Source organism: Vicugna pacos, chromosome 7 (assembly GCF_048564905.1).
Source record: "Vicugna pacos chromosome 7, VicPac4, whole genome shotgun sequence".
NCBI lineage: Eukaryota > Metazoa > Chordata > Mammalia > Artiodactyla > Camelidae > Vicugna > Vicugna pacos.
In genome coordinates, this window is record NC_132993.1 from 58256273 (window position 1) to 58272358 (window position 16086).

The following is a 16086-nucleotide window of genomic DNA, read 5'->3' on the forward strand; positions in this document are numbered from 1 at the left end:
GGCAAGGAATAATTGGTGCTGAGCAACAGACTGTGTACAAGAGCAGAAACATTGCATAAAACTCACATTACTGGCTTACCCACACCATATGTGCATTTTGGATGGAAACAGGGGCAGCTCTTATACACCTCACACAGTTTGGCCGTTTTTGGCTAAGATGAATGAACATTATGTTTCAGTGTGCTAGCTAACCCCAATGGAAGCCAGAATATACCAGCATTATGATCTCTCAATTCTGATTCTTTCCAGCAAAACTGAAATTAGGGCAAAGATGTAGTGGTAACAAAAGTATACAAATGTGAAGTTATGGAAAAGATCTTTACAAACTCTGACAAGAATACCTCAGGTTATTTCATCTTGCCAATATTTTGAGCTATCAACAACCCATGCTAATCTGACTGTCAAATATAAAGGTAAAAAGTTTGTAAATTCAAAGAAATAATAACAAAGTATTTTAAGTGTTCTTTATCAGTGGCCGAATTTATCATTTCTCAAAACAGACTTTGTAATAAGCAAGAACAAGGATCTTGGAAGTGGTTTTTGCAGTCTAACAGTTTATCTGCAAGGACTTTTGGACAATTCCTTCCTAACACGCATGAAAGCCTGAATAATCAATACCTAATATCTTCACTATGCGGCAGATCCCCCCACCCCCCTTCCCTTACCCCCGAATCAAAGTAGCAGTAAAAAGGTTGGCATCTGGTGGCAAAATTCCAATTCACTTTCCAAAGAGGTAAGGAGCCAGGACGTCTGGAGAGAAAAGATCCAGACACTGCATCTAATCCTCCTACTTCACTGACTAAGAACTGAAGTTGAAGAGAAGCTTAGCAACTTGTCCCAGATCAAACACTTGTTGAGCAGAGGAGTCTAGCAAAGATATTACATGGCCCAGTAATTTATGCGAAAATACAGACTGAAGAAATACACTCTACAAAATCTTTTTCCCAAAAGGCATCTCACATAGGAGGAGAGACACAACAAAGAGTTAAATTTACCATATAAATAATAATCCAACTGTGCTCTACTTCCCAGTAAATCAGAAATTTGAAATGGTTCTATCTTAGGAGAAACAAAAAACAAAACTCCTGGCACTCATTTTGAATAAAATTATATTCTCATAAATTAACTCTTATAAAGGGAGAAATTAGTATCTTCAAACTAAGAGTCTCAGAATCATAGATACAGAGGAAAAAGCAAGATTTGCAGAAAAATACACGTTCAAGCCAGTAATGCACAACCTTTGTGGTGAATCATTTATGACTTCATAACTGATTCAATGACACTGACAGTCAGGTAGATCAATGAGAAAACTTTGGGCCACGTGATTTCCAATGAGCCGTGAAGAGAAACCTCCGAGTCCCCTTACTTTTCTCCCTGCTGGAAAGGCCCCTGGGTGAGAGGACAGATGTTTTAACAAGCCACGATCATCAGATGTGATGCTCTGTGATCAACTAATTAAGGAATCTTAAACCTAAAGAAGCCAAGGCAGGGAAGTACCGACCTATTTCCTAAAGATCAGCCTTAGAAGATTTCTCTGTTGCCTTTACTGCCATACAAAATAGTTCTTCTGTTAAGCAGAAAACAGGCCCTTGAGTGAATACATTGTTTCCTCACCATCAAAGTTACTATCACTTAAAATATAAGATATACTCATTATAGACAAATTGGAAAATCAGGACACTTGAAAGGATGATTTACCCCATGTATCTATCATCCCAAAGGCAAGCACTCAGTGTTTTTATGTATTACATCATCTTTTTCTGCAGTTGTTATATACAGCAATCATACTGTAAATACAATCTTGTACCTCAAATGTTTTAACTGAAATTATGAAACCAAGAGTCTTTATATTTTACTGAAAACTAATCATAAACTTCATTTAGGAAAACTAAAAAATATCCCACTGAGCCGACTGCCATCTTTCTGCACATACAACTTCTTGTGGATTTAAAGATTATTTTCTTAGAATAGAACCCTAAAAGTGGAATTACTGTCAAAGTATATTAATGTCTTTATGGTTCTTGATACTTATTGCCAAAATGCTTTCCAAAAGCGGTTGTATCAATTTAAACTGCCTTCAATACCAATACTCATTATACCTGTATTTGGACTAAGAATATCTTGCGAGAATTAACAGCTTCATAATCATCTTTATCACCCCAAAACTTTAAATTTATAAACTTATATATCATGTTTTACTAAAAATTTCTTAAAACTGAAATCCTGACATCCATTAGAAGAATGTTTGCTATTCCTGAAAGTATTCTTAAGAATCACTCCTTTTTCCTATACCACCTAACCTCAATTTTTTCTACATAGAACTCAGTCTTTAATAAGATAATCTTACACTCCTTTTTAAAGAGTGGTAACCGAAGTCTACGAATAGAATTTACAAAGTTCAAGGATATTTTCATTCATTTTAATGATTATCTAAAAATAAAAGAACATGGAAATTTGTCCCTACAGAGTCAAAAGGTTCCTATAGTTCTGTTAAAAGACAAGAGAGAAGTACAAAAACACAAGAGAAGTTTAACATTTCACTAATATGTGCATTCCATGCCTTTTTCCAAATAGTTTTTGTTCCCTAAATTACTGAACTTCACATGTAACTCAACTATTTACAAATATGAGAATAAAAATGACAAATACTGTGTACTAGATTGAGAAGAGTGCTTCAAATGACCTGAATAAACAAAGTCTCCCAAATCCTTCCTGTACTTTCCCAGGATTCTAATATTATGAACTTAAGGATCTTAGCAAATGCTTCGCTGTTGCTGCTACTACCTTACTTACTGTTTTTGCAACTGCTGTCTGTTAAATTTCCTAGTACAAATTGGCTGTAAAATTATTTTAGGTCTTCATTAAAAAATGTGTATTAAATATGCAATAAGCTACCTTGGTTAACAGAAGTTGAGGGGATATTAGTGTCACAGTTTATTATCATAAGTAATTTTTGTCTTCTGTCAGTGTAACCACAGTAGTATCTCAATACCACCAGCTGATAATAATCTTTATAAATCCTACTTTGCAGCCATACCATCTGTTAGTTATTATTTTATATGTGTCTCCATATGCATATGTGAATTAGTTGTCGCTCAAGACAAATATACAAATGGAATTGTGGTTTTGTGGGGAGTTTTTTATTGGCTTGTTTTTGTATTCTGTTCTCTTTAGGGCAGTGAACTAAATAAACATATTCTTCAATCCTGGAGACCAAAAACAAATGCAAATTTCAGTTATACAGATACAGATACAAATACAAACTTCCAGTTATAAAATAAGTAACTCATGGGGATGTAATGTACAACATGGGGAACAGAGTCAATGATACCGTAGTAACTTTGTATGGCGACAGATGGTAACTAGACTTATTGTGGTGATCATTTTGCAATGCATACAAATGCTGAATCACTATGTTGTACACATGAAACTAATATGTTGTATGTCAAATATACTTCCATAAAATAAAGAGGCTAAAAAATGCAAATTTAAAAATAATTTTTGTAGTAAAAATAAAAGAAATTTAAGGTCCATGAACAATCTACGAGTATCTGCTAAAAGTGGTTAAAATTAATAGTTGCCAAAACTGGATATAGTTATGTTAAAAAACCAAGATTTACATATTCATATCTCTCAAAATATACCTACAAACCAAAAAAGAATAAGTCTACTAGTAAATTAGTAGCTAATATGGTTCCAGTTCTCACAATATAATACACTTTCCATAACTGAAGATTAGAAAAGAACGACTAATTGCTGACTTATGTGTAATGTTTATTTCCTGAAGAGACGAGTCAAAATGACAAAAATTTAAAGCCTGGCCCCCGATTAATCTGTGTGTTTATCCCCCTGAGCTGTAAGTAACCAGTCTCCTAGACAGCAGAAGGCTGTAAGTAGCTGTAATGTCATTACAACACACTACCAAAATTTACCCTGAAAAGCAACAAGAAGAAAAGGAACAGAGGGAGGTAGATAATCTTCCTATTGGATATTTGGCTCCAAATTATCACTCTTCCCCCAAGAACTAGAGTCTAGTGAGTTTAATTTTAATAAGCCTTTGTCCTATAAACATGGGTTTATAGGAGCTTATACACTACACATCAAAACACGGTGAATTTTGTTAAAAGTTACCAATGGCTCTTAAAACACAGACTAAAGCACAACCTAGGAGAACCCACATTAGAAGCCTAGATAATTCAATGCTTCTTTAAGTTACCCTAATTTACGTGATGATACTTTGGGGTCATATATAGGGAACACTAAAGTACAACAGCGGTAACTAACTGAAGTCACCACTGAGAAAAATCCTAAAATATTTCGGAAGGGGGAGTGAGGAAGAGACAAAGAAATTACTGAGAAATCATGATTTCCTGGCAGGAATGTTATATTTTTTTCAGTTTCATGAAGTAAAAAGTCCCATTAATTATATAATGCAAATAAATATGCTGCTTTTCATAGAGTCTTCTAGGCATTAAAATAGGTCATAATCCAACTTTGTAAACATTAACTTATTTGATGCCCAAATCAGATCTCCTGTTTTCAAATCATATTCTACCTAGATGTTAGAATTTCCATGATGTTGGTGAGAGAACTGTACTTGGAGAGGGAACACAGTTTTGAAGTATACTTGGGCTATAAAGTGTAAGGGGGAAATACCACAGGCCACTTAATGAAGTATTTTAACTGCCATTAAAACTGCAGTGTCTCCCGGGCCAAGTTCTATTTTTTTTTTAACATTTTATTATCTACCATTGAGATTCATGTGTGGAAAGCAGTCTCATTCCATGGTCTGCTTCTATATAGCTCAAATATTCTTAATGAAGGATTTCATGTCACAGGAATTTATATTAATCACATAAAATTAATTGTATAAATGGTAAGAAAACATTTTTCATGATTCAAAGCTCACCTAATACATGAAGCCTTTCTTGATTCTCCCTGATGTTACTTCTTCCTCCACTGAAACCTCAGCTATAGGTATGGTGCTTAAGGAACTTACTTATTCCAGTTCATATTATAGTGACTTGTGGAGTTTTCTAATTTTCACAAATAGATTGGGAATGTCAGCTTCTCTAAATTAGAATCATGGAGTCTTATATATCTTTAGATCCTCTTCATTCTATGTCCAACAATTCCTTGAAAAGAGTAGGCAATCTATATGTTTGTCTTAATTCACCAAAAAACTTATCTAGGGATACTAAAAGCCACCTTCTCCAAAGGGTCCTTAGAAATATGAGTTCTATTTTGGCAACCAAGAGTATTATTTTTAAGCTCTATGGAACCCATACTAAGTTACCAAATATGTTTTCATGATAAATAATATTTCAACATTTCTTCTATAGCCCTGAAAAATGAAAATAATGAGAATCTTTCCTGCTAGGTACAATAGTTACAACTTTTAATTCTAACTGAAATCATTACACTTTGTCTTGCTAATGTAATACGAGTGCCAAATAATCTAAATTAACAATTTTTTATGGGTAACTTCTAAGAAATATAAGAAAACTTTTCTTACAGAGCAGAAGGAAAAAGTAACTGTGTGTTTATAAGGTCAAAACTAGAATTTAATAATAATGAAGAAATTTACCCCTAAGACAGCATCTGCAGAAGACCACTTATTATTGAAGTACCCATCTAGAAACCATAGACTGGGCATCTGTGTCGCCCCATCTGTCTGATAGCATGTGAGTAGCTGAGGCTGTAAAACTAGTTAAGGTGTAGCCTCCACCGTTCGGGAACTCACAGCTATAGTGAAGCCATAAAAGACAACACAAGTAGTAAAAGGACACTGCGTTTATCTCCGGCTGGGTGAGCCGGGGAAGAGTTCACAGTAGAGGTGTCTTTTGAACAGGGTTTTGGTTTTAAGCTTTATTCTGTGCGTTTCAAGGCATTTGGCGGCCTGAAGTAACAAAACCTGCTTTCTTTCCCTGAAAGGGATTTGGGGAAGAAGCTACTCCTCTACTGAGAGTCTAGTGGACAGATGAGGACCTCACTGGAGAATGAGGAACCAGATCTGGAAGATATCTGTGAGGTAGAATCAACAGAACCTGACGATAGACTTGGTAAAGTGAGGTGAGAAGAGTAAGTCAAATGACATTTTCAGGCCTTTAATTTGCCAAGACCGACGAGGACATTCGGTGACTCTAGGTTATCGGTGAACAGGTGTTTACTGAGCACCTTCTAAGTTCCAGACTCTATTCTAGGCCCACGAGGTCTGTTTTCACTCTAGTCAGGCCGGGCAGGCAGGCAGCAAGTGAAAAATCTGAGAGAGTGATGATAGATTTGATGGAGAAACAGTGTCACGTTAGAGTGACTGGGGGAAGAGACACTTTAGCTGAGGTCGTCGCAAAGAGTGACACTGGAACTAAGACCTAAATGACAAGCAGGCAGGCAAGGGAGGCTCCGGCAAAGAAGGGGCAGCAAATACGAAGGCTGAGATGAGAAAGAGCTTCACAGGATCAAGGAACAGAAAGGCAGCTTGTGGAAAGGGATGGGGTTTGGGGTAGGGAGCGAAATGGGGTTGGAGAGCACGGGTTGCTCCTTGTAGCCCACTGGAAGGGCTTAGCACTGACTCCAGTCAGAATGGGCAGCCAGTGGGTTTTAAGCCAAGGCGTGATGTGATCGGCTTCCTATTTTTGTCTGCTGTGAGGAGAATGGACTTACGGGGGAAGAATGGAGGCAGGGAGTCCTGGTGAAAGCAGTTGGAACAGTGCCCATGTTGAGAAGGGGTCAGACTCTGGATCTAGAGGGAGAGGGAACAGGACTTCCTGGTGGAACTGCATGTGGAGTGTGAGGGAAAGAAAGGAGCCACAGGTGTCTTGGGGGCTTGATTCCAGCAAACCACTGTACAGGGGGTGGTGCTATTATACAGAGATGGTGAAAACTTGAGCAGAGAGAAGCTTCATGGTGGTGGGGCCAGGAACCAACAGTTCTTCTTTGGTCAAGTAAAGGCTGAACTGTCTAGAAATTTGTAAGTGAAATGGCAGGTAGGCAGCTGGATATAGTCTAGAGCTCATCAGGAGAGAGGTCCAAGTGGACATATGGGAGTGACTATGGGAGTCATCAGACCCTTCAAAGAATTTTGAACTGGGTAAGACTCACCTTTCAAGGTAGATTATGGAGGAAACACGCAGCAGTCCTTTTGCATTTTGGGGATTTTTAAAACAGAAGAATAATAAATTCCATTTTGGATGCTTCGGGTGGGGATAAGTGGGCTCTTCTGTGGTGAATCACACTAGACTCTAAAAGTGTGCAAGAACTATTGTCTTGTACTGTGACTTAACCCTGTCACCTCATTTGTAGTCTCCCTATTTCTTTTTTGCTACATCAGTAAGCACTCTGAGAGCAATTGCTGGCTTCCCAGTGCCCAGCAACTATTCAGACAGAAGGCACTTTTACCTGTTGTATCATGAGTATATATATCCCATCTTAATGGTTAAGAATTGACTGTACACTGGAGAGACCAGGAAGTAGCACAATCATGAGCTTGTTTCAAATCTCAGAGGATCTATTATCAAAAGCCTTTTCCTTAAAACTTAATCTTGGAATTCTTTCTATCAGTGAGTCAACTTTGAAAAATAATTGAGTTCCACAGACATTTCCACTGAATCGCATAGCTAAGCAGTTAAACTCACGTAATCGTGGATGATTTCTGAACCAACGTGGTGGTTCTTTGGCAAAGTTCAAAGACATCAACCTTTATTTCCTATCAAGAGGCTACTTATGTTCAGTACTCACTAAATATTTGAATAAATAAGAGAGATCAAGATGCTTCAACATGTCGACAAGGCATTTTTCTTTTCTTCTTAAGATAAATATTACTCTCTACTTACAACTCATGATTGTATTCATTCATTCAGCAAGTATTTTTGACTACCTGTTCTGTGCTAGGCTTTGTGGATACGGTAATAAACAGGCCAGGCTCCCTGACCTCACTCCAGCTGTATGCAATGCCCTCACTTGCTACAAGCGGACTATAAGTAGAGGTGTGTCACCAAGGAGGAAGTTTCAAAATTCACGGGTATCTCTTCCACCCTAATAGTTCACATTCCCCCTAACCCTTAGAAATGATTATTTCAGGGATTAAATAAGGTTAGTATGTTTCTGAGTAGAATATGAAAGTATGTGAACTGCACTTTCAAGGATCTACAAGGAGCAAATAATTTTCTCATGTGGAAAAGAACAAAAGCTCTAGTCTTTCTACCAAACGATGACAAGGCGTGGACTCTGACGGTGGAAATGCTAATGTACTACAGTCCTGAACAGGTCATTTTCAAACCTTTCTCTATAGGTTCGTTTCTTACCTATTTATTCAGGTATATTAGGAAATAATCACTCAATTAAAAATACTTCAGATGTTTTAACTTAAGTGCTCTATTCCTCCTTTTCCAACAGTGTCCATTCCCAGCACTGGGAGAAACACAGCACTTGGGAAGTCAGCCCTGCACTGCCGTTGCCTGACTTGGGGCAGATCACCCGTTTTCCTGGAACCCTGGCACCTTCTGCACAGCAAGAGTGGAAGTTACTCTTCACCCTCAGAGGAATGTATAGTCACAGTGATTTGTTCAGTTTTACCCCAAAAGGACTCACTGAGTTTCACTTACCAGGCATTTTTCTTTGTCCTTTTGTTTGTTTTTTCACACGATATACTCAGCCCCTTGCACAACGCATTGAATACAGTCAGTACTTAGTAAGTATTCGTGGCGTGCATTATGAAAAAACAAATGCACTTACCTCCAAAGGCTGGTTGCCTTCTACGTCTGAAGTTTTGCCTTTTGCTGCCACTCTTTGTTCGTGTGCTGTATCTCCTATGAAGAAAAGGAAAATAAGAAAAACTTTATCATACCACTGAGGACAAATTGTCTGCTACTTACTCTTTTGTTACTGTATATTTCAAATGATGCAAACAACTACTATTTCCTTTGTTACAAAGTAAATACATTAATATTTAAGAACACTAATTTTATAGTGGTCACAGAAATCATCCATAAATACACAGACATACAATCTAAACCAGACATGTATCTTGCTTTTTGTAGGTTTACCCTGGAAAAATCAAGTGAATTTATATTTTGTCAATCAAGTCATAATTCAAATAAACTAGGAAAGCTTATAACTTAAAGAAGATAGAGCAAATTATTTTCAAATTACAAGTCTTTATAATATAAATAACTGTCCTCCAAATCTGTTTTTTATAAGATTTACTCTTTGAAAGTATTTGTGTCTCTCTGGATTTGCCTCAGAGTAGATATCGATGTATGTAATTATTAGCCAAATGTGAAACAATTTTTACAACAGGAAAGAACAATGAAAAATTCATCAATTAGCATTTAGTTAATAATCTGATTCCTAAAGCTGACATCTGAGTGGGTTATATTACTAAACAAAGTTGGTGACTAGGCTGGCTCTAAGGACACAGGGCAGACACAAACACAAGCATAATTTAATTTAGTAATGGCCTGTTTTAATTTATTAACTAACACGGATGATCTGTGATTAAAACATGATAGGTTAAAAAAAAACAACTAGCCTACTTCTTTAAAGCATAATGAGAGGTTAATTTCGTAATATGTAAACTGCTCTTCCCATAAGATTAATCCAACTCAGAAATGTCCACAACAGTGTAGATTACAAAATTCATGATGATGATTTGTCTGACATTAAAGGTTAGGAATTTGTTAATATAAGGAAGGTCACAGTCTTGATTGGAGGTAGCAAAGTATGAAAGTCTGGGCTGGGCTTAACTTTTCCACAGTGAAACACAAACGTTTAGTTTACCAACGGACCAACAGCTATCATCGAGAAAGGACCCTGTGAAAATTTTAAAGAACTAAACAAAATTCTGCTGAATTCTAAAACCGTAAAACAAGAATGAAATTAGTCGTTTATTTACTTAAGGTAAATCCCCCATACGTTCAAAATCCAAGCACATTATTCCTACTCCAGCCTATAAGCTTTGTTTTCAGCTAGGCAGAGCAGCATTACTGCTGGGCAGCACATAGTAGGTGTTCCAGAAATACTAGCTCAAGAAATTAGTGAACTTCTCCTTATACATTCTTAGTCTGCAAGGCTGACAAAATAATACTAAATGGAATGAAGTAAAAGCTTTATTTGAGCATATAGTTAGTGTCTTTCTTCTAAAATTTATTTGTGGAAATTAGAAGGCAAATTTATTAAATACCATTATGATGTATTGTTACTACTCATCTGTAATGGTGGCATAATTTATTTGAGTTTAAAAATAGCTAATGATTTAAAAAAAATCATATGGAAACAAAAGCATTAGGAACTTTTAAGTTATGCCTGTAAGATAATAAAGTTAATAGTTGTTAAGTGAAAGATACATCAACCTTCTTTTGTGACCTAGGATGTCAAATCATTATTTTGATTGATTTTTAAGTGATTGTTTAAACTGACCATTTATTTGCACATCAGGAAATCTTATCTTTAGAAATGTTCCTTCTCTCTCAAAGTGAGGGATTACCTGATCAACCCCCAGCTCACAGGCGGCAAAACTAACGCACAAAGAGTTTAGTTTGCTTGGTTAAAGGCGATGAGGCCCCGGCAGCACAAGCAGCCAAGGTAATGCAAGTCTCCGTATATCAAGGTCAAGGTGTGTTTAGTACTCACATGGCTGAGGCTCATCATGAAATAACCCAGTATGAAAGGTCATTTACTCCAGGAAGATTTTCTGACTTTTTAACATGATTGCTGCCCATGCCACAGCCATACAAACACTGTACTTGGCTGAAATCATTCAGCACAACGTCTGTGCTTCCTTCGCCAATTTCTGACTTCAAGGCGTGTATCTGAACAAAACTTTCTCCGTTTCCCCATACTGCTTAAATAACCAGAAAGCTTATCAGCCAGTGTTCTTGACATCACACAACACATCTGCCTGGGAGCAACCGTATAATCACTCTTTACTGAAATGCTGTATCTGGTGGTGACTCAGGTAGGACAAAAAGTGACTACAAAGAAAAATGCCATCTGCGAGATTACTCTCTGCAAACAAAGGCACAAAATGAAAGCTACAGAAACAACAAACAGGAAAGGACAGGTCACAATGAAATGTAACTTTTGAAGTGTTTTTCCTCCCAGTGAAGAATTATTTTATTTTATCATGGTAAAAATTCAGTTCTTTTTTCTAACTTTTTAGAGCCCACATGGAAGTTCGGCACTTTAACAATAAATGAAGATGCACGTGGCCAATGTGACATAAGGTACTTTAGTTTTCAAACATCAGTTAATGCTAATTTATGTACTGTATAGATTCAAAAATTTCATTTACAAGTCAGCTGTTTAAAAGGGAGAAGAAAAACAGCAGAAATTTTCACAGTATTTACATTTCATAAAGCCTTTTTTACCACACCATGTCTGGTTCTCACTATGGCTCAGCAAGACATCCTCCCAACTTCCCCACCTCACCCCTGCAACATTATTCTCTTTCTTGTCCAACACCTGTTCTCCTCAAGAGGAGTATCCAAGACAAGGAGGGACAGAAACAGAGCAGGATCCTGTGGGGCCTCCCTGGTATAAATCCTTCCCGTGCCCCCATTTCTTGTTTGTAGGAAATAGGCTTCATTCAGCCTCCCTGACCTTCCCAGAGCTCCAAAGGGCAGATTCAAACAGCTGCCAATCAGGGAAGGGAGAGAATGCAGAAACGAGGGAGGAGCAGTCACGAAACAACCATGCAGCCTTGGGGCAGGGCCCTGGTTCCTCCTCAGGGAGGAACATAACAACACGTTTGAGTTCTTCTGCAGGACGTAAGGCCCCCCACCCAGGTGGAGGATGGCAACTTCAGGCTGAGGACAAGATTCCTGGAGCACCACCCTGTCACCTCACCACCAGCCAATCAGAAGAACCCTCAGCCCCCTCCCCAAATTTTACCTACAAAAACTTTTCTCTGAAAAACCATCAGGGAGTTCGGGTATTTTGAGCATGAGCCACCTGTTCTCCTTGCTTGGCCCGGCAATAAACCTTCCTCTGCTCTAGACTCTGACGTTTTGGTTTGTTTGGCCTCACTGTGCATACGGCACACGAAATTTTGTTCAGTAACACCCCCAGAGTTTACTGTGAGCCTGAGTGCAAAGGCATTCAGTGACTCACCCAAGGACTCCCAGATAGAAGTCAGTCACAGTGGGAGCAGAACCCAGTCTCCTGACCTCTCTGGGGACTGTGTGGTCTGGTGGAAGGTTCTAGTGGACGGGGGCTGAAGTGGGAGAAATCAAGCCCCTAAGTTGGGGAACGGCAGGAAGAAGAGCCCAGGGCTCCAAAAGGGAGCTCTAAAGGCAGGATCTTGTGCTGGTCCAACCCCAAGGGTCCCCAGACACCACTCTACTCCCCTTTTCTTCCATAGGCCCATGAATGATCTGTTCTCTTCCCTTTCCACTGATGATGCCAAATACTCCCGACCAGAGCAAGCCTCTGTCCTTCCTTCTGGTCCCTCAAAGCAAATGCACAGTCCCCTTGATACTCTTCCAGAAGTTTGTAAGGCTGGAAACAATTCTACCAGAGACAAAATCCCTCTTATACTAAAGAATTTATTTTTTTTAAAAATCCCTCTTATACTGCAGCTATGAAATTTTCTTGGTTTAAAATGAAGTTTCTATTTAGAGTGACGAATGAAAAAGGGCTATATGCTCGTACTAATGAAGTTCTTTCAGACCTTGAAGGACTGAAGTGAAATTCATCTGTATTTTAGATTAGGGGTTGGCAACTTTTTTCCGTAAGGGGCTAGATAGTAAAAGGTTCAGGCTATGTGGTCCATACTGTTCCCTGTCACAGTCTCAACCCTACCATTGTAGCCCAGAGCAGCCACAGGCAACATACAAACCAGTAAGTGTGGCTGCGTTCCAATAAAATTTCATTTACAAAAACAGGTTGAGTCAGGCTGTAGTTTTCAGATCCCAGTTTTAGAGAGTATATGTACTTTACCTCTTCTAGAATAAAAAGCTGAATTACATAATATAAGGAGATGAGAAAGGGACAGTCATGACAGTATCAACATGACTCCATTCTACGGGGTAAACTGGGTGGAGGGAGAGGAGAAAAGGTGGTAGACAGTGAGCACTGGGTACAAGGGAGGGCGAAGAGGAGAGACCCTAGTGATGAGAGGGGAACCCTGATGCCTGCTTGGATCACCCAGAGGAGCTCTGTTTTGGGGAGGGGGTGGTGAGTGACGGAGGGAGCGCCCTAACTCCTCAGGCCTCCTTCCATGTGGAGGAAACTAGTAACATGCACCCCAGCCTCCCTCCACTCTCTAGTCATTGGGCTGGTGGTTTGGGAGGACTTGGCTGCACGTGGCTCTTCCTCTTCCTCCACCCCTTCCCCTTCTCTTGGGGAGGATGAGAGAACACGTGCTTCTGTCTGCCCTGACCCTCCTCCCACCTGGGGAAACTGGCATATTCTATAACTGGATGGAGATCAATCTAATTCTGGGGTTCAGATTAGGAAACCCCATTTACTCCCTGACAGAAGCCACATTCTTCAACACCAGCTTTATAGGCAATAAAGGTGAGACTTTGGTCTCCATTTGTTTTTTTTTTTTGGTTTTGTTTTATTTTTTAAAAACTAAACTGGCCAGATCTTATCTGGGTGAGAAGGGCATTACTACTGGAATGCCCTAGAGTCCAACAGGCCTGGGAATAGGCTGGTGTGGACAGAATTGGAACCTGCCTACATATGAAAACCTGTGAATGCAGAAATCTGTTTTCTTTCTTCTCTTTTATTAGAGAGGAATTATCTAGAACTCTGTATCTGAGAATGTGATCTACAAAACACTAGTTTCAAGGAGTTTACATGGAAAAAATATTTCTATGGTCAAAAGTATGAGAAAAACCTACAGAATACATTCCCTTCCAACTGATTTCCAACTCATTTTAATATATTAAAGGCTCTGAGAAATTCTTCAGTAAAGAAATCTAAAAAAATTTTTGTCACAATGTATTTGACTATAAAGCCACTTTCTTCATCGGATACCTATTAAACATCTTGCAGAGTTCTATGAACACACTATGGGGAATGCTGATGTAGTATTTCTGAAGTTAACATTGATTATGAAATATATTCTTTTTATCTGACTTTTTAAGAAGACCCTCAACATTGCCAAATTTGTTATTTAGCTTTTGAACATTCATTTCATGTAAGGTTAACCCACATTTATTTCCCTTCAGATGATTCTTTTCACAACTCCCTGTTGATTCCTTCAGTTGCATTCAGGACAGACTGGCAGAATGTGACTGCGTTCTACTGCATGATTCTGATTCCAGAATAGCCAACAGTCTGCACAGGAGAAAAGGGTAGCCAGGCACCTTGAAGACACAGGAGAGAGCCCCAGTGCTCAGAAATATGTCCCCCACAACTCCTACCAATTAGAGATTCATTAGGGGTAATGAGCTCCTCTTTTAAAATGCAAATACCCTCTGGGAGTGTTTGCTTATTATTCATTCACCAAGTGAAGTAGTGGAAAGAACAGTGGCATGGCCACTCCATTAACTCCCTTTCATTCTTCAGTCACACACTCATTATCCAAGGCAGCCTGGCACTGTGGCAAGAGAATGGCTTTGGAATCTGACAGAACTAGTCCCAAGCTCTTCACCAAATCCATGACCTTGTGCAAGTTACTTAACTTCTCAAGCCTTCATTTCCTCATCTGGAAAATGGGAATGATGATACGTAATGAGGCTATTACACAGATTAAATGAGAAAACACGTTAAACACTAATTGCAGAGAAGAAGGGAGAGGAGCTGGGGCAAGATAAATGTTTTGGCATAAGCCTTGGTGTCAACTGCTGGTCTGTTGTCACAGAGCTGTTGCCATAACCTTGGGCGTGGGCACGGTCACAGGAGAAGCCCCCTCCTGCAGAGTCTCATTTAGCGCACATGGCCGTGTTGTGGGGTAGGCTCTGTGACGTCCACTTCAGAATGGCAGAACTGGTGTCAGAACCCAAGTCTGATTCTGATGACTATGCCAAATCACTGCAAAATACCACGCAGGTTCCCAATGACTTAACCAAAACTTGGGTTAAGTTATCCAACCCAGTTGAATACATTTTCCATTTAAGCCTCCTCCAGTTCAGTTCAGTTTTCCCTTCCACTTTTCCTAATTCTGTCCACTTACTCCCCATTTCCCACGAGAATGAAAAAAGGAGGAAGAGAGAACAAGCGAAAGCACTAACGGCTGAAGACACGCCCCGCCCGGGGCCTGCCGTCAGGCCGGGCTCTGGAGGCAGCTGTGGCCCCACCGAGCGTGAGCCAAGAGCAGAAGCGGCCACAGACGGGGAGGGATGCAGTCAGCCAACAGACAGAGGAAAAACTCAAGCTGCCTAGGAATGAAAGAAAAGCAAATTCAGATGGCACCAAGAACGTATCAGATTACACCCAAATTTGCTAACGATGCTTACAACTAACACACTGGTATCATTCTGATGATGAAGTGAATACTCAATAAACATCTGTTGATTCAACTGCACATGGGAAGGAGAACAAGAAGATAACTTCACATATACTCAACTGCAGGCTTATAAAAAGAATTATAAATGGTTGTTAAAATATGAAGAAGACTGAAAATTAAGGGTTCAGTAGAATAGGCAATGTACTTAATATCAGTGTGAATCTTGATTTCAATACATATGTATATACAACTTTTAGGCATCGTGTTAGATTTTAACCTTATGACCGCTATTAAAATCATGCAGTCAGAAGCTTGCTTACAACTCTGAAAGCTTAGGGTCGCACCGAATACTTAAAAGGCACTCAGGGTAGTGAGAGTACCAGCAAGTCCAACTGAAGTCAGACCCACTGAGCAGTGCTTCCCACCTGCTCTTAATTAACTTGTCCTGGGATTCCACAGATGTCTTTAGTTTTGAGTCCTGTTACTTTGTAGCTATGGGTAATAATTTTCCTGGAAGATTTAAGCCATCCAGAAACGTCAATTAAGTATTTAACACTATGTTCAACAGTTAAGCCCAGGCATTCTCACTTTTAGGCTGGAGGACTAGAAACTCAAAAGGTGAAATTACTTTCGTACCTGTACATCTGTACAATATTGTATCGTGCTGTACAAATACACGTTCAAAGGTTTTC

The 16086-nt window shown here is 39.1% G+C and overlaps 1 protein-coding gene and 1 long non-coding RNA gene across 10 annotated transcripts in view; one reads left to right on the plus strand and one right to left on the minus strand.

Annotated features, from left to right (window-relative positions):
* The window catches only part of LOC140697427 (uncharacterized), a 161161-nt gene that overhangs the window by 140599 nt on the left and 4476 nt on the right, over positions 1-16086 (plus strand). Inside the window, exons 2-4 of one of the 2 annotated variants that reach the window (XR_012074478.1) lie at positions 8395-8689; positions 11159-11222; positions 11763-11939. This is a non-coding gene — a long non-coding RNA (uncharacterized lncRNA). Of the gene's footprint in view, positions 1-8394; positions 8690-11158; positions 11223-11762; positions 11940-16086 lie in introns of those variants that run through there. The other variant, XR_012074477.1, reaches the window with a different exon arrangement.
* Positions 1-16086, minus strand: part of UMAD1 (UBAP1-MVB12-associated (UMA) domain containing 1) — a 194043-nt gene that overhangs the window by 55371 nt on the left and 122586 nt on the right. For 6 of the 8 annotated variants that reach the window (XR_012074473.1, XM_015242020.3, XM_072964940.1 and 3 more), the window contains exon 3: positions 8734-8807. Coding sequence is in view for 7 of the 8 variants with exons in the window: in XM_015242020.3 (XP_015097506.1) it covers positions 8734-8807 (74 nt within the window). In the remaining variant the exon portion in view is untranslated. Of the gene's footprint in view, positions 1-8603; positions 8657-8733; positions 8808-16086 lie in introns of all 8 variants that reach the window. The other 2 variants (XM_072964945.1, XM_072964943.1) reach the window with 1 other exon arrangement.